Source organism: Gymnogyps californianus, chromosome 1 (genome assembly GCF_018139145.2).
Source record: "Gymnogyps californianus isolate 813 chromosome 1, ASM1813914v2, whole genome shotgun sequence".
In the NCBI taxonomy this organism is placed as follows: domain Eukaryota; kingdom Metazoa; phylum Chordata; class Aves; order Accipitriformes; family Cathartidae; genus Gymnogyps; species Gymnogyps californianus.
This window is the reverse complement of record NC_059471.1, coordinates 93425273-93448419: the sequence shown is the minus strand read 5'-3', so window position 1 is coordinate 93448419 and position 23147 is coordinate 93425273. Positions and strand designations below refer to the sequence as shown.

The window sequence follows — 23147 nt, the reverse complement described above, 5'->3', positions numbered from 1 at the left end:
GTTTCCCATCAGAGACTTGAGCTGTTGCTTGTATGAGAGAACTTTGTTTTTTCCACCTCTTAATTACTCAGCTTTACTAATTATTTTGAAGGGGTTTTTTTACTCATTTCTTTCTCAATCTTCAATGAGGATTTGATTAAGAACATCTAGATCTGCCTCACAACACGCATAACAGGATGTCTGACTCTTTAACTTACAAAAACCTATTCAAATAGGGGAGCATAAAGTAAATCAGTTGTTAACTTAGGGTAAATACTATAAGGAAAGAGAACTTCCTGTGCTAGTGTGTGCGGGAAGAAAAATTAAGCTACATGCTGAGGTCATAAAAAGCAACAAGGACTCAATATTGTTCTTTTTCTATCTATGTAGTTCTTTTATTAGAATGTTTTAAGGTGCTCTTAGGCAGAAGATTGAGCTACAACGAAGTATTTCAGAAGAAACAAATGACTTTCTAGCCCTCTTCCCTTACAAAGACTCTAAAATGTGCTCCTGAAATGACATTTCTGAGTCATTTCTGAGTCACAATTTTGTGCCTAACTATTATAAACTATTATTATTATTGTTATTATTTTGCCTAGGAGACAAACAAGTATAAATGTGGAATTCACTAGTCGTTTTCTGCGCCCTGCTGAAGCGGTGTTGCTGCTGGTCTCAAAGAGTGTGGGTGGAACAGACGGTGCCACACTGACATTCTCTCTGAAATCTGAAGTCAAGCATATTGAGCCTGCTGTAAGTTTATATGTGTATGATTAACATTGTCACAAAAATATTGTTCATCTGTATGTTGTATCAAACAAAAGTGAACTGAGGTAAGAATAAAAATCTGAGTTACCATCAGCATTAGCCTTTGACCTATGGATTTTCACGTTTCCAATATTAGCCTATGTACATGCAGAGAAAAGCCTAGAGAAATATCTAAGATTCCTAAGGATATAAATCACACTTAAATCCTGAAAAAAATTTTAAAATTTTGCACTGATTGCTCTGAAAATAAATCTGGAGCCCTTTCAGCATATGAATGCTTTTGGAAATTCCATTGCGGAGGTGGTGATATGCTTCAGCCTCGTGATTTCAGTTGTCAGATGTAGATGGACAGCCAACTTTTGTTAGATGTTGCTAGGTTTATTTGTGCTTTTTAACTTTAGACAGTCTGTAGATTTTATATCCCAGAAATAGTCAGAGCAGAGATAGGCATGCTAGCCAGCTTTTGTTATCAAACATTCATTGAGCAGATCTGGATAGATCCGCTTCTGAACTTAGGTGGTGTTTATGTGATTCTCTTTTTTTTTTTACATGACTCTCTTTATACTATAGCAATAGACACTGATGTTAGAAAGGAAGGTTGGAGCAAGAGGATATGTAAAGATAAGAAGGAAAAAAGATATCATCTTGATTCTTGGCCTTGTGCTATGATTTGGAAAAGCATTTAAAACGTGGTGAAGTTTAATGCATGTTTAAAAAGAAATAGGCTTTCACTGTTCTTTGCTGGCAACAAAGCCTAGCATTTAAATTATGTTAATATTGTAGTCACCAGTGGTCAAACACATGGTTCTATTCTTTGTAATATTTTCCTGTTTGTTTATGTATTATACATGAATGTAGTTTTGCAACTTTTTCATATTGATATAAATTTTTGTTCTCTTTTAGGATATATTGAAATGCAAATCCCCATGTTATGAGCTGAAGAAAGTCATCCTAAACGTTACTAATCCCTTCAGAACTGATGGCATATTCAGGTAGACAATGCTGTAAAGACAAATCTTTAATGATCATGCTGTTTTATCAACTCTTTTCCATAATTTTCTTCTTCTCCTTAAAAATGTAAAACCTTGAGGTTAAAATATAGGGATTTACATTACCAAAATTGTTACAAGCACTATGAAGTGGAAGCTATCATAATGAATAAAGAAGATAAATAAACCTTAATTGAAATCCATCTCAGTGTAAGCAATAAAGCTAGAGCTTTAATCAAATGGAGTTCATGAACCTTGCTTGTATTTTTGTGTTTGGCTGAGGTCCAGCAGAATTCCAAAGAGAAACAAACCGTGTTAATTAATAGTTGGTTATTTTTTCACCAATCTGCTTTATCCTACTGTTTAAATTATTAAGCATGAAAAAGAAAGAAACATGTTTTTGCCTTGGGGCTTGCATCACTATCAGTTAATTTAATTTTTCATTTATATTCATCATAGATGTAACAACTGCAGAGTTATAAATGTTGCTTTCTTTAATACAAAAGAAATAGAGTGCTGTGCCCCTTTAAAATCTATTTATGTGATCTGACTCCATATTTTGTCTTTAGTCTACAGAGCTAGGCATTGGTTCATGTCATTCATTTATTTACAAGAACCATTTTCCATAACATTTTTAGCTTGTTTTACTGATCTGTTTAATATACATGTTGCATAGGCTGCAAATTAAATTTCTTTCCCCACAGAATGGGTTTGGCATAGACACCTGTAACAGGATTGTTTTCACTGCTCCAGCAATGTGCTCTGGCATAAGCCTCGTATGTGGGAATCATATGAGTTTATTTAGCTTCTGTCTTTTTTTAAAGTCCTTGAGGTGGTCAGTGAAGCTGCCTGTAATCAGTTCTATAATGTAGATAATTATCTTGGAAAGAATAGATTAAAGGCGATGAAGTAGTTTAGTTTTATGTATATCATTCAAAAGCTACTTGACAACTACTTGAAGTATCAATTTGAGCAACATTTGAACCAGTAACCTAAAATAAAAGATTCTTTGTATCATGTTTCCAGTGTTTTGAACCATCTAGTGTTCCATCAGGGGGTGCATTGCTTAGTTGCAAATAACACAAAGAAATGCACTTGTGATACCAAGGAAGTAGCTCTTTTACAGAAAACTGGGCTGAAAAGCTTAAAACTAGGTGTATAATGTGGTACGATTTAAGAAAAGGACAAATTAAAAATATAAGCACCTCTTTGAACTCATGTCAAATATATAGCAAATGTCAGGTATTTCCAAAAGCTGTAAATTCTGCACCCTAAACTAATCCTTGCCTATCATTCAGCTATTTGTTAGATGTTACCCATTCTACCAACTAAATAATGTTTTCGGTTTTTTACAGTTCCTAGTTTTTAATACTTATGTATAGATATATACTTTAAAGATTACTGAATGTTTGTACTTCATTAAGAAAAATTAGTTGAATGCTTCTAAAATTATCCATTACATTTCTTTGTGAAGTACTGCAGCTATTTTTCTCCCAAGAATATGAAAGTATTTCTATAATATAAAATACTATAATAAGTAATGGTCATTATTATTATTTTTTTAAATGGCAGATTCAACGCTTGGGCAGAGAATCAACTAGTGCTGATGTAAATTATCATAACTCTATTGAAAAGTTTGAATTTAGTTCCACAACTAGTGCTAAGCTAGTTGACATTGCCTTCTTTATTTTTACTGTGTACTCTGTAATTATCCTTCTGTTTTTACTGTTGTCTGAGAGTGCAGAGAAAATGCAGAAATGTAGTTTAAAATGCATGAATTATGCGTGCTGGTGCCATGTAACAGAAGTTCTACAGTGATACCAAAAATTAATTCTTGACTAATGACTAGCAGTAGGTCAATGGATTATCCAATACCTAGAATGGAAATAATATGTGCACAATGTAATGTTCATAAAGGGAAAGAAGATCAGAATCTTCTAGGAAAAACTAAAGTGAAGCAGTTGCTTGTGGTTTGTCAGGGAAATCACAGTTTATCTTAATAGATTCATTATTTACAAAAGCAAAGTAAAATTAACTGAGCTTTGTTTCTTCAAGTGTAAATGAATTGATTATTCAATCATTTAATTTAGTACAGATCATAGTGTAAATTACACTTTAGAAAATTATTTCCAATTACAAAATGTATATAATTTGTCTTAATATTGAAATAGGCATTATTTTTCTGTTTTTAATTTTTTCTTTTATTTTAAATTTTTTGAAAATAAAATTGAAAATTGGTCTGCATGTCATGACATGGCTGTGGACCATCCCTATGATTACAAATCAACCTATGGTATTGATGAGGTAGTACTTTACGATATTTCCCAATAAGCCTTGAATAAGTGTCTCAGGATTTTGAATGCTTACATGAGCTTTAAAAATTACATGGCCTGAATTGTGCAAAAAATTTTAAGTTATTAAATAAAGAAGAATTAATAAATTATGAAATAAGTAGTTTTTAAAAATCTGTTTAAAAAATTTTTACGGTACTTTTAAAGTATCTCCAATTGAAAATAATAAGCTTTTTACCAAGCTTTCATTTTAAAGTTAGAATAAACTGAGTTTTGTCTTCATTCTGCAAGTTAAAAATGCAGTGATTATGTGTACTTGCCATACTCCAGGGTCATTTTGCTGGAATCCACGAGTTACTTAATGCAGCCAGAGCAAGTATATCAAGCCAGGCAAGTAAAGCAAGAGCAAACGTTCAGGTAAGTTCTAAATGGCAATTGCTAATTATAATATATTTAATTATACATTTCTATTAGTATTACATCTTTGTGTATAGTTGTGTGCATAGCCGTTGTAAAGAATTATAGGTTAGGACTTTGAAATATCATAGAATTATGTAACATTTTAAAAACATTTTACAGATAAGTTACTCAGTGGAGAAAAGACAAGTATGGTGTACAAGATAAAAATGCATGTAATGTGCTGTTTGGAAAAAGTGTTAGAGAAACAAGGATCGAAAGGTGAACTGTTGATGCTGGGATAGGGGCAACCGTGGTGACTTAGGTGACTGAAATACTGAAAACTAGTTCCAGTTCATTGCAACAGGATTAGTTCTGATTCTTGGAATGAAGAAGATAGAGATGTTTGAAGGTGCAACAGTAAGGTCAAGTTTTTATTTATAAATAGGCAGTCTATAGAATTCTAATTGTGCTGAAGTGTAAAATGTTACAGGTTCAGTAGGCTCCTGGAGATGCAAGAACAGAATAAGGGGTTATTAGTGCAGATATATTGATATAAGTTAATATAGTTTTGTGTCTAGACATTATTACTTAGCTGACCATGGACAGGTTCTCTAACATAGGAAATCTGGAAGGAGAAGGAGAGTTCAAGGTAAGCGTGGTAAAGATGATAAAATGGCAAAGAATGAAAAACGGATAGCAATTGGAATGGGAGTCAAGGAGAGATGTAAAGAAAAATCCATGCTTAAGACTTATAGTCTGAAAGAAGGTATTTCTGCCTTCACTGTCTTTAATTGTTAGACAGTGAGATAAATACCAATAAGCTTAGATGAACAGGCAGAAATCTTTGTGGATTTGAAGAGGTGAGATGTAAATCAGAATCACTGATAGTCAAGGTTAAAAGAGAAAGAGAGAATCAAAAAGGTTTGAGAACTAAAATTTGTGGCACTCTCTAGAAGTGGCCCAGCATAGAGAAAGAGCTACCACAAATATCTAAAACAACGTTTGGAACTTGCCAGATACTAAGAATTGCACTGTTGTTTTTAATAATTGACAGTTTAATAACTCTATTTTTCAGTCGTAGACTGAAAGTGTTAATTCTAAGTCTTTTTAATGATAGATTTTGCATTCACATATTGGGCAATTTATTTATAGAGATCCATTTCTCTAGTCTTCTGTCACTTCAGCCATGTTTTATAATTATTTATTCATAGAGCAGTATTTATAATCATCAGTTGGAATAGGATAGTGGCTAAAAAAACCCCAACAGAAGTAAGAAGTCAGCTTACAGGAAAGATAACCAAAGTGTAACCAATCAGATTTCTTCTCATAGATGCAGGATCGAGCTTTGAAAATACACTATCAGCAGCCTTCTCACAATACATGTGAAAAATACTCCAGCCCAGAAATACTGTCAAGAAAGAGTACTATAGCCACCAGAACACTATTACATAGGCATTTTAGGTGGATGCATTCAATGCCATTCTGTCCCTCATTTGTGTTCTGTGGGCTGCACTGATTGCTGGTGTCCTGTGTGCTCTGTGCACTTACAGCTAAGCCACACTTATCAGGTGTGCTACAATACGTGAACCTCCAGTGATTAATGATTGTTAGTTTTGAAATGTGCAGCCAACATCAGCACAATGATTTTTGTACAAAACCTGCAGATATGTTTAGCAGGGCCTGTATCCAAGCGGAAATAGCCATGCCTATTTCATGTAATGAATGATAGAAAAAAAGAGTCTGGTTGTAACTACCCGTTACTCTGATAAGTTCTCCAAACTCTCAGCCTACTAAACAAATGTTGGACTGATTTGATTGGACGTTACTTCTGTTCATATTTTTTGCCAAAAAGACATTTGGTCTTTTCTGAAAGTAATTCAAAATGTGATGTAATAAAGAATCAATGTTCATATCTCCTATGCTGTCAATTCTGATGGAGGAGATAGATGACATTTAGAACTCAAAAGCCATTAGCATATGCCAGAGTAAAGGGCTCCTTCTTCAATTTAAGCAAGAGAAGAAATAAACTGGAAAACTGTATAACTCTTATTAAAAATTCTCTTGGGATAAAACAGTGATTTTCTAAAACTACTATCCAAGGCCTCTTACAAAGAAAGAAAAAATAATAGAGCCACTCTGGTAACTCCATCAATGTCAACAGATTTTACTAGTATATTGTACTTAGAGGTATCAGAAGCTGTTGAAATAGAAAAGGATTTTTCATCATCCTGCATAATTTATTCCTAGGAAATAAATCAGTCTAAAAAGTGTAATTTTAGTCACACATCCAGGCCTCACTCTTACTGCAATTGATTTGAGGGCATCTTAAGTCTTTAGAAATCTCCAATATTGATTTGCTATAATTTCAGATGTTTCTGTTATCTGTGATAATAGAAGCCACTTAGGTGCTCTTTTTAAGAAGATTTTTTTCTTGCATGGAACGTAACAAACTCCTGAAATTTGTGTTAAAAAATTAGTATCTGTGAAATTCATAACTGATCAGTAAGAAGATTGTGCCTGCAATCATTTTTATTCTTTTGATAAATCCAGAAAATGCCTTCTACAAAACGGGGGCCCATTGCTCTAAGTGCTCCATAAGCATAAAACTACTGTAAAATCAGTTCTTATACTCTAAGTAATTGTGTTTACATGATTGACGTAATTTGCATTCTTCGATCCTAACAACTTAATCGTCCATGCAGGTCCAAGTGGGGGTCTCAGTGTCATAGTTCCTTCTGTGTCCTCATACTATGCCCCAGATGTGTGAGACGCACCACTTTAAACCTCACTGTAACAAGCTTTACCTGGCAGGTAACCCTCTTACCGACCACCTTTCCTCTCTGGCAGTATCACAGGCACCCAAAATGGTGTCATTCGTACCAAAGCGGAGACAAACCCTTTAGTCATTGTGGCATGGGCTCATCATACTGTGACTGGAAAGATATCCCAGTCTGAAGCTAGAGCCCAGATGAACTATATCCTTACTGGGACACAGTGCTGTCTCAGCCAAAAAATCTAACAGTAGCCCATGTCTGAGGCAGGGTGTCATTCGGTGGTGGCAGGGTGTCATTCAGTGGTTGCAGGCAAGACCTCTTTGTCCATGGGGAGCTGAATGATGTTTGGTGAGGACGACAGTATTTTTTCTTTCATCCAGTTGACGTAGTTTTTCTTTTAAGTATACTGTGATACATGTGCCTGGATTTTTTCAAGTTACACACTTTTCTATGCTTTTCCAAGCCCTTGACACTTCAGTTGTTATCCTTGGTCTACATCTGTGTGCCAGCATGGTCTCCTCCCTGTGGGAGAAGGAAAACCAGGTGGAGAGATGCACACCACATGGCCCAGGAATTCTAATATAAAACTACCCCTAAGTAGTTTTCAAACATGTTGGTATTTTGAATGATGTCCATTAAAAAAAAAAGTCTTGAATGACAGTAAAAGTTCAAGGTTACATATAATAGCTAACTTTTTCTTCATAGATTTCCTTCTGTAAAACTAGGAAGTGGTAAAGGTATACTAATAATTCAATAGTCCTATTCTAAGACCATGACTAAGCAGTTTAGAGTATGCATTACAGTGTCCTTGGGTCATAAGGATGGCTCATGATTGCACAGATTGATTTGCAAAAAAAACTATGAATGTGGATAAATATTTTTACATCAAGAAAAACTCATTCTAAAACAAAAAAGGAACAATTAATTAATGAATTTCAAATCAAGCTTTGCAGAATATTGTATATAGCTTCTTGATGTTAAATTATTTACTTTTTTTTTACCAGAGATAATACCAGGAATTCCAAATATTTTTAATTTTCTGAATTTTGTTCTTACACTTTTTGTTCTAAGCAGTTTCATATGTCAAGGAAAGAGTTACGTTATACAGAATACCTGTATTTACTTACTGATAGGATAAAGAAAAAATGAAGATCTAAAAGGCTCCATTGTGTGTCTATGTAATACAGGTTATGAGATACAGCATTAATACCTGTTGTTTCAGAAAATATGGTTTAGAAATGTGCTATCAGGAGTCATCACAATTTTGATTAATATTTGATATATTAGAAATTGATCTATACTAATATAAGCCATACTACCTCTTTTGGGCAGCTTCTGTTTTACTTTCTATCCTAGTCTTTGTCCTGAGATCACAAACTGTTCCACAGAGTGTGGAAACTAACAAATATCTTAGATGTGAGTTTTGTGCTCAAATGTTTCGGTATTTTCAGTGCATTAGTAAGCAGTTCCTTGTATCCTTTCTCTCTCTAATAAAACGTTTGCTTGCTTCTGTCTTCTAAAGTTCATTGGTGAAGTCGCTGCTCTGTGGACTTAAGATTTCCCCATGGTGCCTGGCACTTTTAATTTTTCTCTTTGCCTCAGTAATACATAAAATCTGGAACTGGAAGGGACTAAGATCATCTAGTAAATTCTGCTCCAAATACAGAAAGCAAAGTAATTTTCCTTTTCTGAGAATTTGTTGGATGGAAAGCAGAGTTATTGGCTTGTTTGGACCCTGGACTGAAGAGTAAAGGCACACCATTTGTCTTGGTTTCGGCTGGGATAGAGTTAATTTTCTTCTTAGTAGCTGGTACAGTGCTGTGTTTTGGATTTGGTGTGAGAATAATGTTGATAACAGTCTGATGTTTTAGTTGTTGCTAAGTAGCGCTTATCTTAAGTTAAGGACTTTTCAGTTTCCCATGCTCTGCCAGCAAGCAGGTGTGCAAGAAGCTGGGAGGGAGCATAGCTGGGGCAGCTGACCTGAACTAGCCAAAGGGGTATTCCATACCATAGAACGTCATGCCCAGTATATAAACGGGGGGTAGTTGGCCGGGAGGGGTGGATTGCTGCTGGGGCATTGGTCAGTGAATGGTGAGCAATTGCATTGTGCATCACTTGTCTTTCTTGGGTTTTATTTCTCTTTTTTTTGTTATATTCCTTTTCATTACTATTATTATTATATTATTATTAGTAGTAGTATTCTATTTTATTTTACTTTTGTTATTAAACTGTTCTTATCTCAACCCATGAGTTTTACCTTTTTTTTCCTGATCCTCCTCCCCATCCCACTGGGAGGGGTGAGCGAGCGACTGCGTGGTGCTTAGTTACTGGCTGGGGTTAAACCACAACACCATTGCACATGTATAGCTTTGATGACATAATGATGTATGCGGACAACCTATGTTGACAGCATAGATGATTTTGCTTTTGATCTTGATTTTTGCATACCTGATAACGTGGCAAGCCCAACCTCTTTGTGGTACTATGTAGGAAGAGGTAACTGACAACTCAGAGGTGATAGCTACTAAACTGTTTCTTACGGGTACACAAGTATGGAAGTGGGTTGCAACTAGATGATCTTTAAAGTCCCTTCCAATCCAAACTGTTCTATGATTCTATGATTCTGATTTGTAGTACAAGGTTGAACTGGTTAAACTAAACCATAGCACGAAGGAATTGGAAGTATTCACACCTGCCATTTTCTCTGTCTCAACCAGAGAAATTGCTTTGTACCAAGCAATTGAGAGGTGCCCTCCTAAACCAACCCTCACCTGTAACTTACTCTTGCAGAACTTTTTGTTCATTTAATGCACAGTAAAATAACCTTGCTTTGGAAGGAACAAGTTGTGTTTGCAAAAAAACCGAAACAAATGAGAGGCAGTTTGTGAAGTTGCTTGGTCACCATTCCCCGTGTTAAACTGAATCACTTCTAATACTTGAGACCTGATCCACAGTGTGATATAATGTGCTTAGTCTCACAAGTAGACCGCTGATCCTTTGCCATTGTGTCTACACAGCACATGCATAAACTCGACGCTGGAGCTTGTCTTGGGTTCTTCAGCGATATTTTTCATACAGTAGACTTCAGTGTTAATACAGAGTAGAATGATTGGTGCGTAAGTTGTGATAGGACACTACTGTGGGCTTAATACCATACAATCATAGAATTATTTGGGTTGGAAGAAACCTTTAAAGATCATTTAGTTTCAAACCCCTGCCATGGGCAGGGACATCTTCCACTGGATCAGGCTGCTGAAAGCCCTGTCCAACCTGACCTTGAACACTTCCAGGGATGGGGGATCCACAACTTCTTTGGGTAACCTGTTACAGTGTCTCAACACCCTCATCATAAAGAATTTCTTCTTTATATCTAATCTAATTCTACCCTTTTTTAGTTTAAAACTGTTACCCCTTGTCCTATCACTACATGCCCTGGTAAAAAGTCTCCCTCTATCTTTCTTATGCCCCCCATTTAAGTACTGAAAGCCACTATAGGGTCTTCTTGGAGCCTTCTCTCCTCCAGGCTGAACAACCCCAAGTCTCTCAGCCTTTCTTCATTGGAGAGGTGTTTCAGACCATTTTTGTGGCCCTCCTCTTGGACCCACTCTAACAGGTCCATGTCTGTCTTGTGCTGAGGACTCCAGAGCTGGATGCAGTACTCCAGATGGGGTCTCACCTGAGCAGAGCTGGAGAATCACCTCACTCGACCTGCTGGCCACGCTTCTTTTGATGCAGCTCAGGATGCGATTGGCTTTCTGGGCTGCAAGCGCACATTGCCGGCTCATATCTAATTTTTCATTCACCAATATCCCCAAGTCCTCCTCCACACGGCTGCTCTCAAGCCCTTCATCCCCCAGTCTGTATTGATACTGGGAATTTACCCGACCCAGGTGCAGCAAACAGTCTGTGTAGAGTTATTTATGGCAGCTTTCAACTATTCTGCCTAATCCATTTCCTTATTTCTCTGTGTATTGAAAGGGGATGTATTGAGCCAGACTGTGAGTATAACCACGCTTCTTATACCTTCCTGATCTTAACTATATTCCTTTTTTTTATGATTGAATGAGATGCTATTTCTTTTTGTTACAGAAGAATGAGACACAATGTTCATGTCTTCCACAACACAGTTTTATTTCCCTTTTCCTTCACTTATCTGCAGGTGCTTTGTTCATTGGAGTGAGAAAAAATGTATAGAGATGTTCAATACCATGTCAAATCAGTGCAATGAGTTTCTCTGTCATTCAAGTCTGAAAATAGGACTTATTCAATGTATAGTTCACCCTAGTGAAGAAATGTGTTGTACTTTGTATGTTCTCAAAGTATAAAGTATTTCCATGTAATATGCTTATTATTTATTTTTCATGCAGCTTTTGAGCAATTTGTTATTTTTACAGTGATTCTTCTGCTGTAGTCTGTTTTTGCAATCACGACTTGGCATTCTGATTTAAAGATAAAGCATTGAAAGAGATGGCATTTTATACAAAATTTGTATTTTTGTATTTTTATGTGAGATACTTATTTTTAAGTACAGAATAAATAGTGTGTTGTACTCGCATAACTCAGAGATCATTTTCCTTTCTGAAAAATGGCCTTTAAGTGTAGGTATTAAAATGAATCTCCAGGGTAACATATTCTGAGAATTTTACAAGTCCATTTATTTAAGGTTGTGATTTTTTCTTAGCCCAGCAAGATTAGCTATTTATATTGAGAGACCCAATAGCTATCAAATGCTGCATGTAATAATTGTTTGCTATAAGCTGGTTCGTCAAATTTTACTGCTAGGGGAGACTGACTTTTATGTGTGGATAATATTAAACCTGAGTCTAGAGCTGAAACCTGCAGTATTTTTTTGAGATACATTACAGTATAGTTTTCAGCATCTATGAGCTCTGTGCTTGTTGTAAATTAAACAAAACTCTCCTTCCATAAATGTAACTGCACAGTCTTAACTCCTGTCAACAATGGTAGAAATTATTTGTGAAGAAGGATAGAAAAAGATATAAAGTCATATCAAGGAAATATGATGGTAAGAAACACAATTTGCTTTGGGAGAATGGGAATAAGCAAAGATTTTGCTGTTAAGTTTTTTCAAGTATATCTGTTCTTTTCAAAGACACTTGAAAAGCAATATTGTAATGAACAGACTTAAGGTGTTTAGGTTAAGATTCATCCCCTTCACTGCTTTCTCAAACAAATCCTTGATTGCATTAGGTTCCTTGTGAATGATTAACTGCACTGTTAGTGAATACAGGTCATTCCTGTAGCCTTGGTGTAAAAGAGGTACAGAGAGACAAGCTTTGCTGTTCCTGGGCTTTCTCATCCCCTCTTTTCAGGGCTATAACCTTGTGGAAATGAACCTTGTATGTGAACTAAATTAACTGAAACAAGAAGAGAATTATTTTTAGTAAATTACTTGAAGAGCTTCTCTTATGAGATTTGATGCTTCCTAGCAAGATCATGAACTACATGTTAACATGGGGATTTTACATCCCTAATTCCTCATTGTGTGGTATAAATTCCCCAAATACTTGGGGAGCATAATACTCAAAGAGCCAAGAGTAAAATTAGCCTTTGTACCAGAAAATAATGGAAAATTACGTTTATATTTTTTTTTGTGAGCAGAAACGTTGTAAACCATGTGTACAAAAGTAAATTTCAAGGGGTTTTTTTTGTATAATAATTCCTGTGAAGAAAAAAAAAGAGAAAAAGAAAAAATTGAATGAATATTTTAGAGAAAAACTATTTTATGGAATTAATTTCTACTCCAATATTAAAAAGGCAATGATTTTGAGAACAGCAAAAGTAAGATGCCAAATTCAGTCTGTTTGGAAATCAGCACTGTAAGTAAGAGAAATAATTTACACCAGGTAGAGATAGTGACAACATCAGCCCCCTATTTTTAGACATGAAATATGCAAATGTTGCACTGTCTATGTTGCACTTTTTCTTAAATAATTGTGCTCTATTTCCTCTAAGAAAAAATCATGGTTCACAAGTTTTAAAAAATTTGTGTACTATTGATTTGTTGCAGTTCGTGAATCCCTGGTGTACAGAATTGTGGGATTCCAATGCGATTTTTCTTATGGTTTAAATCTGGATCTAGCACTTACTGGGTTGAATTTGGATCACTTAACATTTACTAGGGTTAGTGTAAAATCCATGTTTTACTTAGCTTTACTGATTTCATTTGTTAAAGAAAGGGATTTCTTATCTTAAATAACAAAAGAAGTAGATTTCCTATGAAATTTCTTAAACATATTGCTGTCCTGGGGCGTGGTGAGGTTAGATAACATTGTATAAAGTCACCTTAGTTTTATAATAAGATGTGTTGTGATTTGTTTTTTACTATTGCAATGTGGCTGTCTGACTTAAAAATTTTAAATTAATAAATCAACAACCAACCAAATAAATAAATATGAACTTGCATGTTATTTTTAAGCTTGAATTTGCAAATTTAGGTTTGTATTTAAAAATCTATAGGGAAAACATACAGGAAGCTGTCTTTGAATTTGTTATGTATTTATAATAAATTATAGATTAAAACATTTATCTGTCCCTTGTGAGTTATAAATGCTCATGAATAGCAGGCAGAAGGAAGCCACATCGATCACTGTATTGTCCAGTGTTATACATCATCATCTGAAATGCCAGTGCATAGTGAGATTATTTAAGTACCTTAGAGACTTTACCAAAATGCATGCGATTTGAAGCGAAAGTGTGTGTCTTGAACAACAGCAGTATTTATTTCAAATACTTAAATTAGAAAGTTGCATTTAGTGATAAACTTTTCTAAAATTATTTAGAGGAATTTTTACTCTTGTGGTGTAGTAGTACAAAACCGAAAACATTACTGTTTTACATTCCAAATAGAAATTATGAGACATCTTTTAAAGCTAATGATATGTCACACTACATAGGAGTTATTCAAATGGTTGATTTGCAGATTATAAAATTTAGTCTTCATAATTGTTAATATTCTATGCAGTAACTAAAGTGTCTGCATTGAAGAATATATATAAATGAAATATAAAAAAATAAGGTAAAAAATATCTCTTAGTAATGCTCTATTGACTTTACTGTCTAGGAAGGGTTAAATATAGGACTTCATAAAGCAATGAGCCTCTCATTTCCTTTACTAGTGAAAAAGCAGACTTCCAAGTGATGAACTTCTTGTGCATTTCCAGCCAAGATCCACAGTTTATTTTCTCTTTATTCGTAAAAATACAATTTATTAAGTGGACAAAGAAGGGAAAAGAGGAATAGTTCATTGCGATCACAATATGTTACATTTAAAATAATATTCCCCACTGGTAAAATTTTCAAATTTAGATGGTGAAATACTAATGTATCTGAAGCTAGAAATCTGCAGTTGCACTGAACAATAAATAACAACAACACCAGAAATAAAACCATTAATATTTTAATTGGAAAAACTAAAATGAGATAACATTTCAACAGTGTTGTATTTCAGGAAATGGAAGCAATTAAGGCCTGAACCTTCTTTAGGATTTGGTAGTGTCACCCCCGCATAAATGCAGACTTCTGTTGAAATCAGTGGAGCTCTGCAGAGGAGTTGGGTTTCTTGTATTTCTCCAGGCCTAAGCAAGGAAACAAAAAAAGTGATTTGTTAGCTTTATTTGACATTTGTTGAACTGATGATGGGGAATTTTTATTGTACCCCTTGAGTCAAATTAAACACACATTTGTGCTTAAACATAAAGATTTAATTAACAAATGCATTGGGGCAGAGACCTACCGCCATAAGTGGTTCTACAAGGAGTCCGCAAAGATGCGACACGAACCGATTCCTTGTATACACTTGCACCAACACCAATCCTGTAAGCGTCAGCATCAGGCGTATTAACCAGGTGTTTGGTTCATCCCCCAGCACCAGATCTGTTTACTAAAAGTAGCTCCTGAGCACTTGCATTCCACGACCCATTGCTACAAGACAATGCTACATCATTTCTTATCTCTTCAGTGAGGGAAACTTCACCACCTTAGAGGGAGTCGTTCTGTCTTTGGCATTCCTGCTTCCAGCCAGTTGGGCCTTCTTGCCCTCCATGCCAGATGGTTCCTTGGTCCTGAATTATAATTGCTGAGCAGTTAAAATTTGAATTTCCCCTTCACTGGACAGAGTTCCTTTCCAGATGGTATTGTAAACAGAGTTTAAATTTAGAGTAGAGTTTAAACCATGAATTCTGACTCTAGAATAATGACTAGTGGTATATCCAAGGTTTCCAGTAAGCCAAAGCCATAGACTAGAATCTTCATTTACTAGATAGTTCTCATTTTTTCATATATGACCTGCTGGTGTGTTTTCTAATTAAGCTAATAAACATAAAATGTTTGCCTAAAAGTGTACATTACACACAAAAAATCTAGTATTCTATAACATACAAGTATATAGCCTGGAATTACAATTAATGTTTAGAAAATTGTAACTTCAAATGTCTTATTTTTATTGTTTCTAAATGTTAATATTGTGTTAAGGTACTTTGACCCCTAGGTAAGCAGATAAAAGTGAATAGATTGTTAGCTCTCAGGATGGTACCTGGATAAGGTAATTGAGTTAACATGAATAAAGCAGAATGCTTATCTCTTCTTTAAAAAGTAGAGACTGTTGAGCTAGAAAGAAGGTAGAGAGAGGTGGAGAAAAAACTTCGGGCTTAAAAAAAAGTTTATGTAAGAGGAGATCTAGTCTCTGAAGTGTGTTCCGTTAAGGGGCGGAGGAAGACTGTTACTTTTGCAAATCAGTTTCCGTAAGAAGCAGCAGTCTAAAGACATGTCCACAAGGTCTATGAATTTAAGTCCTAGAGTGAGCACAATGTATCTGAACTGAATTTGGTTTGTGGATATTTAGATGTATTTCTATGGAGTAGTTTTTTGGGGAAAAATTGGAAAGACTGAATGGAAGACAACTGAGAGCATCAGAGGAATGCAAGGCCTTGCCAATTCATGATGTACCAAAGAACAATTCTTTGCCTAGCCCTGTAGAATATTGAAATGAGAAAGAGAACAATTGCAACTGAAGTCCTCCAAAAGTGTTGTTGGGCAGGAGTACTTTTGACTGGCAAAATATAACTGTATTTTTTTTTAACATGGAATTTTGCTTATATGAGTATTGCAGAGATATTAAACTGGTTAACTGAAGGGACCATGTTCTGGCTCTGCTGTAAATACGACTACTAACTTAAGTAGAAGAGGTGGTATTTAACATTATTGGTAGGTAAATGGTTCCAAAATGTGGTTTGGGGTTTTTGTTTTGCTTTCTTGAAAACATTTGCTTTTCCAGTATTTATTCATAAAAAAGGGAATGAAGCTGTCTATTAGTAATAGAAATGTCCAGCTTTAGAGTATTGCTTTCATTTTTATTTTTTCCTTTTAGTTCTGAAAATAACATACTAAATTTTAAAAATGGTGCACTGCCTGAAGATCCAAATGAAGAGAACAACTTAAAGTGCTGTAAGTACCTCTATACAATACCTTTTGTGTCACTACAGTAGAAATTAGATTGTCTACATAAGCAAGATTTTGACATCTAAAGTATGTTCAGTAATTATTATTTATGGGTATGCTCAGTAACTATTATTTATAGGAGAGTTTATCTTCTGATATATTTAATTTAGTGAAATGATATCTAAGGTTGCACTATAGTCCTAATGATTTTACCATTAAAAAAAAAAAGAAATCTGGTTTTCTGTTTTTTAAGGGCCTGTGGGCTGGCTTCATGGGAGTCTGATATGGAGCCTTTGCAGCTTCCTTAATTTATTTTTGAAAATAGTCATCAACAGGGATTGTGCATTTCTTGCTCTTATTTCCTATGAAATGTCAGTTAACAGTTCTGTTAAAACATATGAATCTAGAGCTACAGCCTTTTCTGAAACTGTTGCAAGTCCACTTGAGGAAAATTTGTAGGATGGCCTTATGAAATTAATTTTGTCCTCTTGGAAAATATTGTTGTGTTTCCATGAGGTCATATGGAAAGCAGATTTGTAATCTGAATAATCTGGCCCTTCTAGATATATTGATTATATCATATTGTATTCTGAGATGTGGTTAACAACCAACTAATACACAGTTCATAAAAATAAAAAGTATGTACCTTAAGTAATGAAGTGGGGTACAACTATTGTACCAATTTGTGAATAGCTTACAAAGGTTTTTATGGCTTCAATCAGATTGGAGCTACAGAGACATTTTTGATGGCATTTCAGGTCTTTGAAAACGAAATTATGTTTTCATTTCTTGTAGAAGTGCATTTCTGCTTTGAGAATAATTCCCCTTCATTCTCTCAATAACATGGTGAACAAAAGCTAAACAAGAGTCTTCCAGACATGTTTTACACCCTGACCTGAGAGAACATGTACTATTAAGAGTCAAGAGTCCTAAGTGGAGAGCAATAGGAATCAGGAATATTTTTGTTTCTTTTGGAGCAGCCATAATAAAAAGGAAGAAAACTGTGGGAAAAAAAAAAATCTATATTATTTATTAAATGTTGCTTCTTTGGCAATTGTTTTAATTTCACAGAATCCAGAAAGAAAGTGAGGAGAGAGGGCTCTCACAAGACTAATTCAGTCTGCTCCACAGTTTGGCATACTTTGAATGAGGAACACTTGAACAGGAGACAAGCATGGGAGTTAGTGCCTTATTTAGTCAAAAATTAGTTGCTGTTAGGGCTGCTTTACCTTAGATGGAAGGGTAAAAATGGGACTTCAGTCCTGTTGGTGTTTTTTGTTTGGGTTTTTTTTTGTCATTGTTTATGTAGGCTTTAGAAACATCAAATTCATATCAAATTTAACTGTTGGTTAAAGCATGAATATTGGGAAATTTGTATTTTTATTGTTTGAAAAACAATGTGGACCATGGAGAGAAAAGGTGGATGGTGGCTATGCCTTTCTTCAGCTTGGTTCTTGGTGGTTTTGAGGGGTGAATCAGTTCTATTTAATTACTAATTGGCCATTAAAATATAAATTAAAAAAAAATAAAATTTTAAAATTAAAAAAATTATAAATATAAAATTATATATTTATTGCAAGAGTTTGGCACAGGTTTCTTACGTGATCCTCACTCGTTTCTGTTGCCTTCACTTTCACTTTTGTTCTTAAGTCTGCTGAACTTCCTAGAAAGCTAGCCAGGCAAGCCTGAATGAAAGTCTAGTTCTAAGGTAATCTGTATTATCAAAATATGCTTAGCAGATGAAAAACATGCAGTGAGAAAGTAGTCAGAGTCTGCCAGATTCAGCCCTAAGATTCTTAGTGTCTTATGAAGAAAGCACTTTCTCAGCATAATGCTTTTGTGAAAGCAACACAAAGAAAGCAAGCTTGCCAGTATTTAGTTTTTGTCCATTCTGGAGGATTTCAGACTATAACATAACATAGTTACTGCTACTGAGAGCAAGATTGTTTAGATAGTAGTAAACTGTACTCTTCTTTCTGGCAGGAGTATTCATTTGCTCATGGGCTGAACATCCTTAAAGAGTTTTTGATGGTGAGAACTGTCTGTTTTCCCCGGTTTTGTTTCAGTGCACAGAATAAGAACACAAGTAGTTACCAAAATGTATTTAAATAATACAGCATGCGGTATTGCAGCACATTTACACAAGTTTAACCGTAAATACTGATTACTGATTACAGGTATGCCTTAAATACTGATTGCTACAGGAGGCTGTATACAGTATCCTTATATTTAAACTCAGGCAGCTACATTATTTTACAACCTGTGCTGTTGTATCTAAACAACCATTTAAACTTATTTTGACAGCTGACCAATCCAGTCTTCTGCCTGAGTTCTTCAGTCCAATGGAAAAACTGTTCTTGGAAGGGAGAAGTTCTGCAGGCTTAGATATTCACTTCCTTCCCTTTAATCTGGAAAAACGTTACTGCACTGTCATTCTGGTTAATGAACTGGTAAGAACAGAAAGTATGTTCTGTGGGTTTCAGGCTTTCATGTGATAGCATAGTCAGTTAAGAATCAGGATATGTTTGCCAATTATGTGTGAATAGGGTAAAAGAATATACGAATTGGTTATGTACATATTTTAAGGTAATGTTTTTGCACGCATATGCAATTATAAAGATATGATCTATGTGTTAACTTTTGGAAATGAAAATCTTTTCTCTTTCATTTTTTTTGGTTAAAATACAATATTCTCATAATTCATGGAGGAAAATGTTGCCTAAGAAGTTGGTCAGAGATTTACATAAGATTACAGGCTTCAGCTAAGAAATTTAAACCAAAGTTTACTGCCCTTTTATCTCCACATAATTAGAATTATATGAAATGCTGTAAATTACTTTTCACAGTAAAGTCATTACAAATAAAAGTAATACTGCAAGGAATGTTACTTTGGTGGCTTTTCTAGGCAACTCAGCTTCAAAACAAACAAGGAACTTAAATAATTTGCCTTGATGTGGGAGCAAGAATAATGCTTTTGGATGAGACATAGGCAGGGAAAGGAAAGTCTTTACTGTACTGTACTTCTCCCTGTATTTATTCTGTATCTAGGATATGCTGTCAAAGTAGAATAATAATTATTTTCCTTGCTCTGTCTCTTTTTTAATTTTTCTGCCAATCCAAATTCCATTCAGTCCTTGTCACCAATGCAGTAAAACTTTTGAACAGATTGTACATGAATACTGACTCCACTACCTTTCAGTTTCTCTTGACTCATGTAGCCTGGGTCTTGCCATATATGCTTAATTGAAATTGGTTTCATCAAATTACCAAGACCTGGTTTTGACCAGCTTTCAGAGCTTAAAATTTGCACTCCAGCTTCTTTGATGTTCCTGTAATCCTTTATCTCAGTGGTCACGATCTTCTTATTTCTGTATCTTTAGTCCATCTTTTCACCTCTTTAACCTCTCTGCTGTGTTTTGTCTCTAGCTGTCCATGGTTTTCAACACCCTGTTGTTTTTCTAATCTTTTACGTGTGGTTGATCTCAAGGCTTGCATTCTGCTTCTTACTTTCATAATACTACCTCTGTGTTTCAGCTTTCCCTCTGTGCAATTACATGCATCTGCCATTCCCTCTGCCGCATCTTCATGATTCGTAACAATGCATCCAAAACTAAATGACTTACTCTTTTTCTCCTGCATGTTCTCAGCTTCCTTTTTTTTCATTACTGTAGAACAGGAGACATCTGCTAGTGTTTAGTGTTTGTATGTTTGGTATTTGTTTTTATTGTTTAACCAGAAGTTTGGCTATGCCACCTGGCCAACTTAATTTTTTCCTTGCTTTTAAAGGAAAATAAGACTAATGCAATGATGCCCAAGCCTGTCTATCTGACCATGTTCAATATTTGAAACCACTGGCCATTTTTTAAGAAAGCAAGCCATTTTGCTGGAAGTCTTAGAGTGTACAGTTCAATTGAGTTTCTTGAAAATTAGCAGAGAGATAGAAGAGGGATAGTCTGTCAAAGCCTACAGTGAGCTCATGCCTTATTGACAGCAGGGAATCACCCACAAAGAGGCTGTATAAATGTCTCCGTGTCAGAGGATAGCGGTCTTTGTGGATGATTCAATGAAAAATCAATCCAGTGCTCAGCATCATTCAAAAAGAGACATTATTAGGAAAGAAATAAACATCAAAATGTGAAACCTCAGTATACCTTTCTAAAGAGCTATGGTGTACACATCTTGAATGTTGTGTGCAGTTCTAGTTACCCCAGCAAACACTATAATAGTGATAGGGGGAAAAAAGAGAGAGAGAAACAAGGCTGATCGGAAGGATGTAACAGTTTCTTTGTGGAGACAGATACTTAAAAAAATTAATTTCCTGTAATTAAAAAAGAGATTGTCAAGGGACATGAAAGGTACATTATGAATAGTTTGCAGAAAGCTAATAGAGCAACTGTGGCAGGATATACAAACTGAACCAAATGAAGTACTTTTTCATACATAATGTTTAACTTATGTAATTCAGCTATGATAGGACACTTTGGATGCTAAAACTGTTAACTAGTTGTCGTGGAAAGAGTGATGCACTTCACTCGCAAGAGAGAAGCAACAATGTATTTTATTGATATAAGACAGTGAGTTAACAAAGTTCAGTGGTAATGCGACAGTGGTTAACAAGATTCAATGGCAAGGTACATTTGAGTATTTACTGCATAGAGGACAGGATCAGACAAAACTGTCAGGGAGACCCTCCCATTGAGTCACGAGGTTCAGAAAGGACCCCCTTGCGTTCTAAACTCCTTCTCAGAGGGGAGTTTAGGTGTGGCAGGATCCAGACTTAGTCCCGGACTTGGTCAATGGTTTATGTCTAAAGGGTTATATATGCGCAATCAATCCTTTATATCACTTAGCTAAGATTTCAAAGTTTCAGCACTCTTATTCCTGATTCACTTACTGAGTATCTGACATGATAAGAATTCTCTGAACCTCGAGGAGTAACCTTGAGAGGCATCCCTACTCAAGGGGAGATTCTGGTGTGCAGCCCGCTGCCATGCAGAAGAACTCAATGGGCCCTGAGCTGTCCGCTATTTATGGAGTTAAATGATTGACTCATAGTCATATTTGCATAGCGACTACAGATGTTAGTTTCTTCCAAACTTGGCTTGAGTCAGCCCTTGACCAGCACTGTGGTTAGGTGGGCACATTGCTCAAATTAGCCCTTGGCTATTGTGTTGTTATTTGTCTCCCTGAATCCACTCTGAGCCGGATGCAGCCATCACAACCAGATGCATCCATTACGACCGCCACCGGTGGTTATCACTTGAGCAGAGTTATGGGAAATAAAGGTCAGGTTAGGGGTGGGGGGAGCACACCGTTACACTAGTTCAAAAGAAATTAGACAAACTCATGACAGTTAGGTCCATCAGTTTTATTCAATGAAATATCTAGACGCAGCCTCTAGACAAGGAAGACCCTAACCTACTGGTTTCTGGGAGCAAATCTGAGAAGAATCTTCTTTTACTTGCTATGATTTTATACTCTTTCTTTAAATCTCTGCTATTGGCATTCTCCCTGTTGGTTTCTTTATTAGAAGTAGTAGTATATACCCTGGCTGAGAAGAGGAGGCTCATGCTACGTTAGGTGTAGAGCCTGAAAACTAAATAATTTAATGAAGAGAAGGGAAATGGAGACATGTTAATGGGAGGAAAGCAAATCTAAGAGATGTGGTCAGAGCTATGGGACAGTTATACTTCAGGTGGAAATGGAAAAGAACATTTCTGACAGCCCCAGTGTTGCTGCCAGTGGTGATGTAGAAACGCCTAAATTTAGACACTTAGCTACTAGTCACTGTTCTTAACAAAGAACTAGTTGACCTTATCATAGTAGGGAGCACTAATGCCTCAGAGAAGCCACTGTTACGTCCTGTATGGTAACTATTTCTGGAACACCTGATCCTTTCAGCTTAGCTGAGTAAGTGGGATGCATTTAAAGGCTGCTGAAAGTGCAAAATTTTTTGTATGTAACACTTCAGTTTAAAAAAGTTAAGTCCCATCCACATAATTGTAACATTTGTAAGAAAATGTGGTAAATCTCCCGGGGAAAGATGAAACTGCAAGATAGCTAGCATGATTTTAGAGCTGTACAGTAATGGCACAGGAAGAAATTGGCTTTCTTAAATATTGTGTATATGGCTGCAATGTTTCAATCGTACCATTATCTAATTGACAAACAAGTATAGCTACCATGCTGTATGACGTTCAAATGGCTTCATACAATGATGAGACTTGTAGCATTCAAATACGGACTTGTGCTTATATAATCTAATAAATAACTTAATTTAGCATTTCTATAATTACTTCCTACCTACCTTTCCTACCCTTTTTGACAAATGGACCAAAATAGTAATCAGAGTAAGGCTGCTTCTTCATTACAATCACTGAAGAAGGTATTGAGATTCAAATCACTAGTTAGACTTGAATCTGACTAGGAATCCTATCTGTCATTGCATCAACTATATATCTGTAATAAAAGCAAGAAGATACACTGATTCA

The 23147-nt window shown here is 35.5% G+C and overlaps 1 protein-coding gene across 1 annotated transcript in view; it reads left to right on the top strand.

Moving 5' to 3' along the window:
• Positions 1-23147, top strand: part of CFAP47 (cilia and flagella associated protein 47) — a 363098-nt gene that overhangs the window by 132149 nt on the left and 207802 nt on the right. The window contains 6 exon segments of the mRNA XM_050891106.1: positions 881-970; positions 972-1044; positions 1648-1736; positions 4355-4441; positions 16586-16662; positions 18961-19106. Of these exon segments, the coding sequence (XP_050747063.1) occupies positions 881-970; positions 972-1044; positions 1648-1736; positions 4355-4441; positions 16586-16662; positions 18961-19106 (562 nt within the window).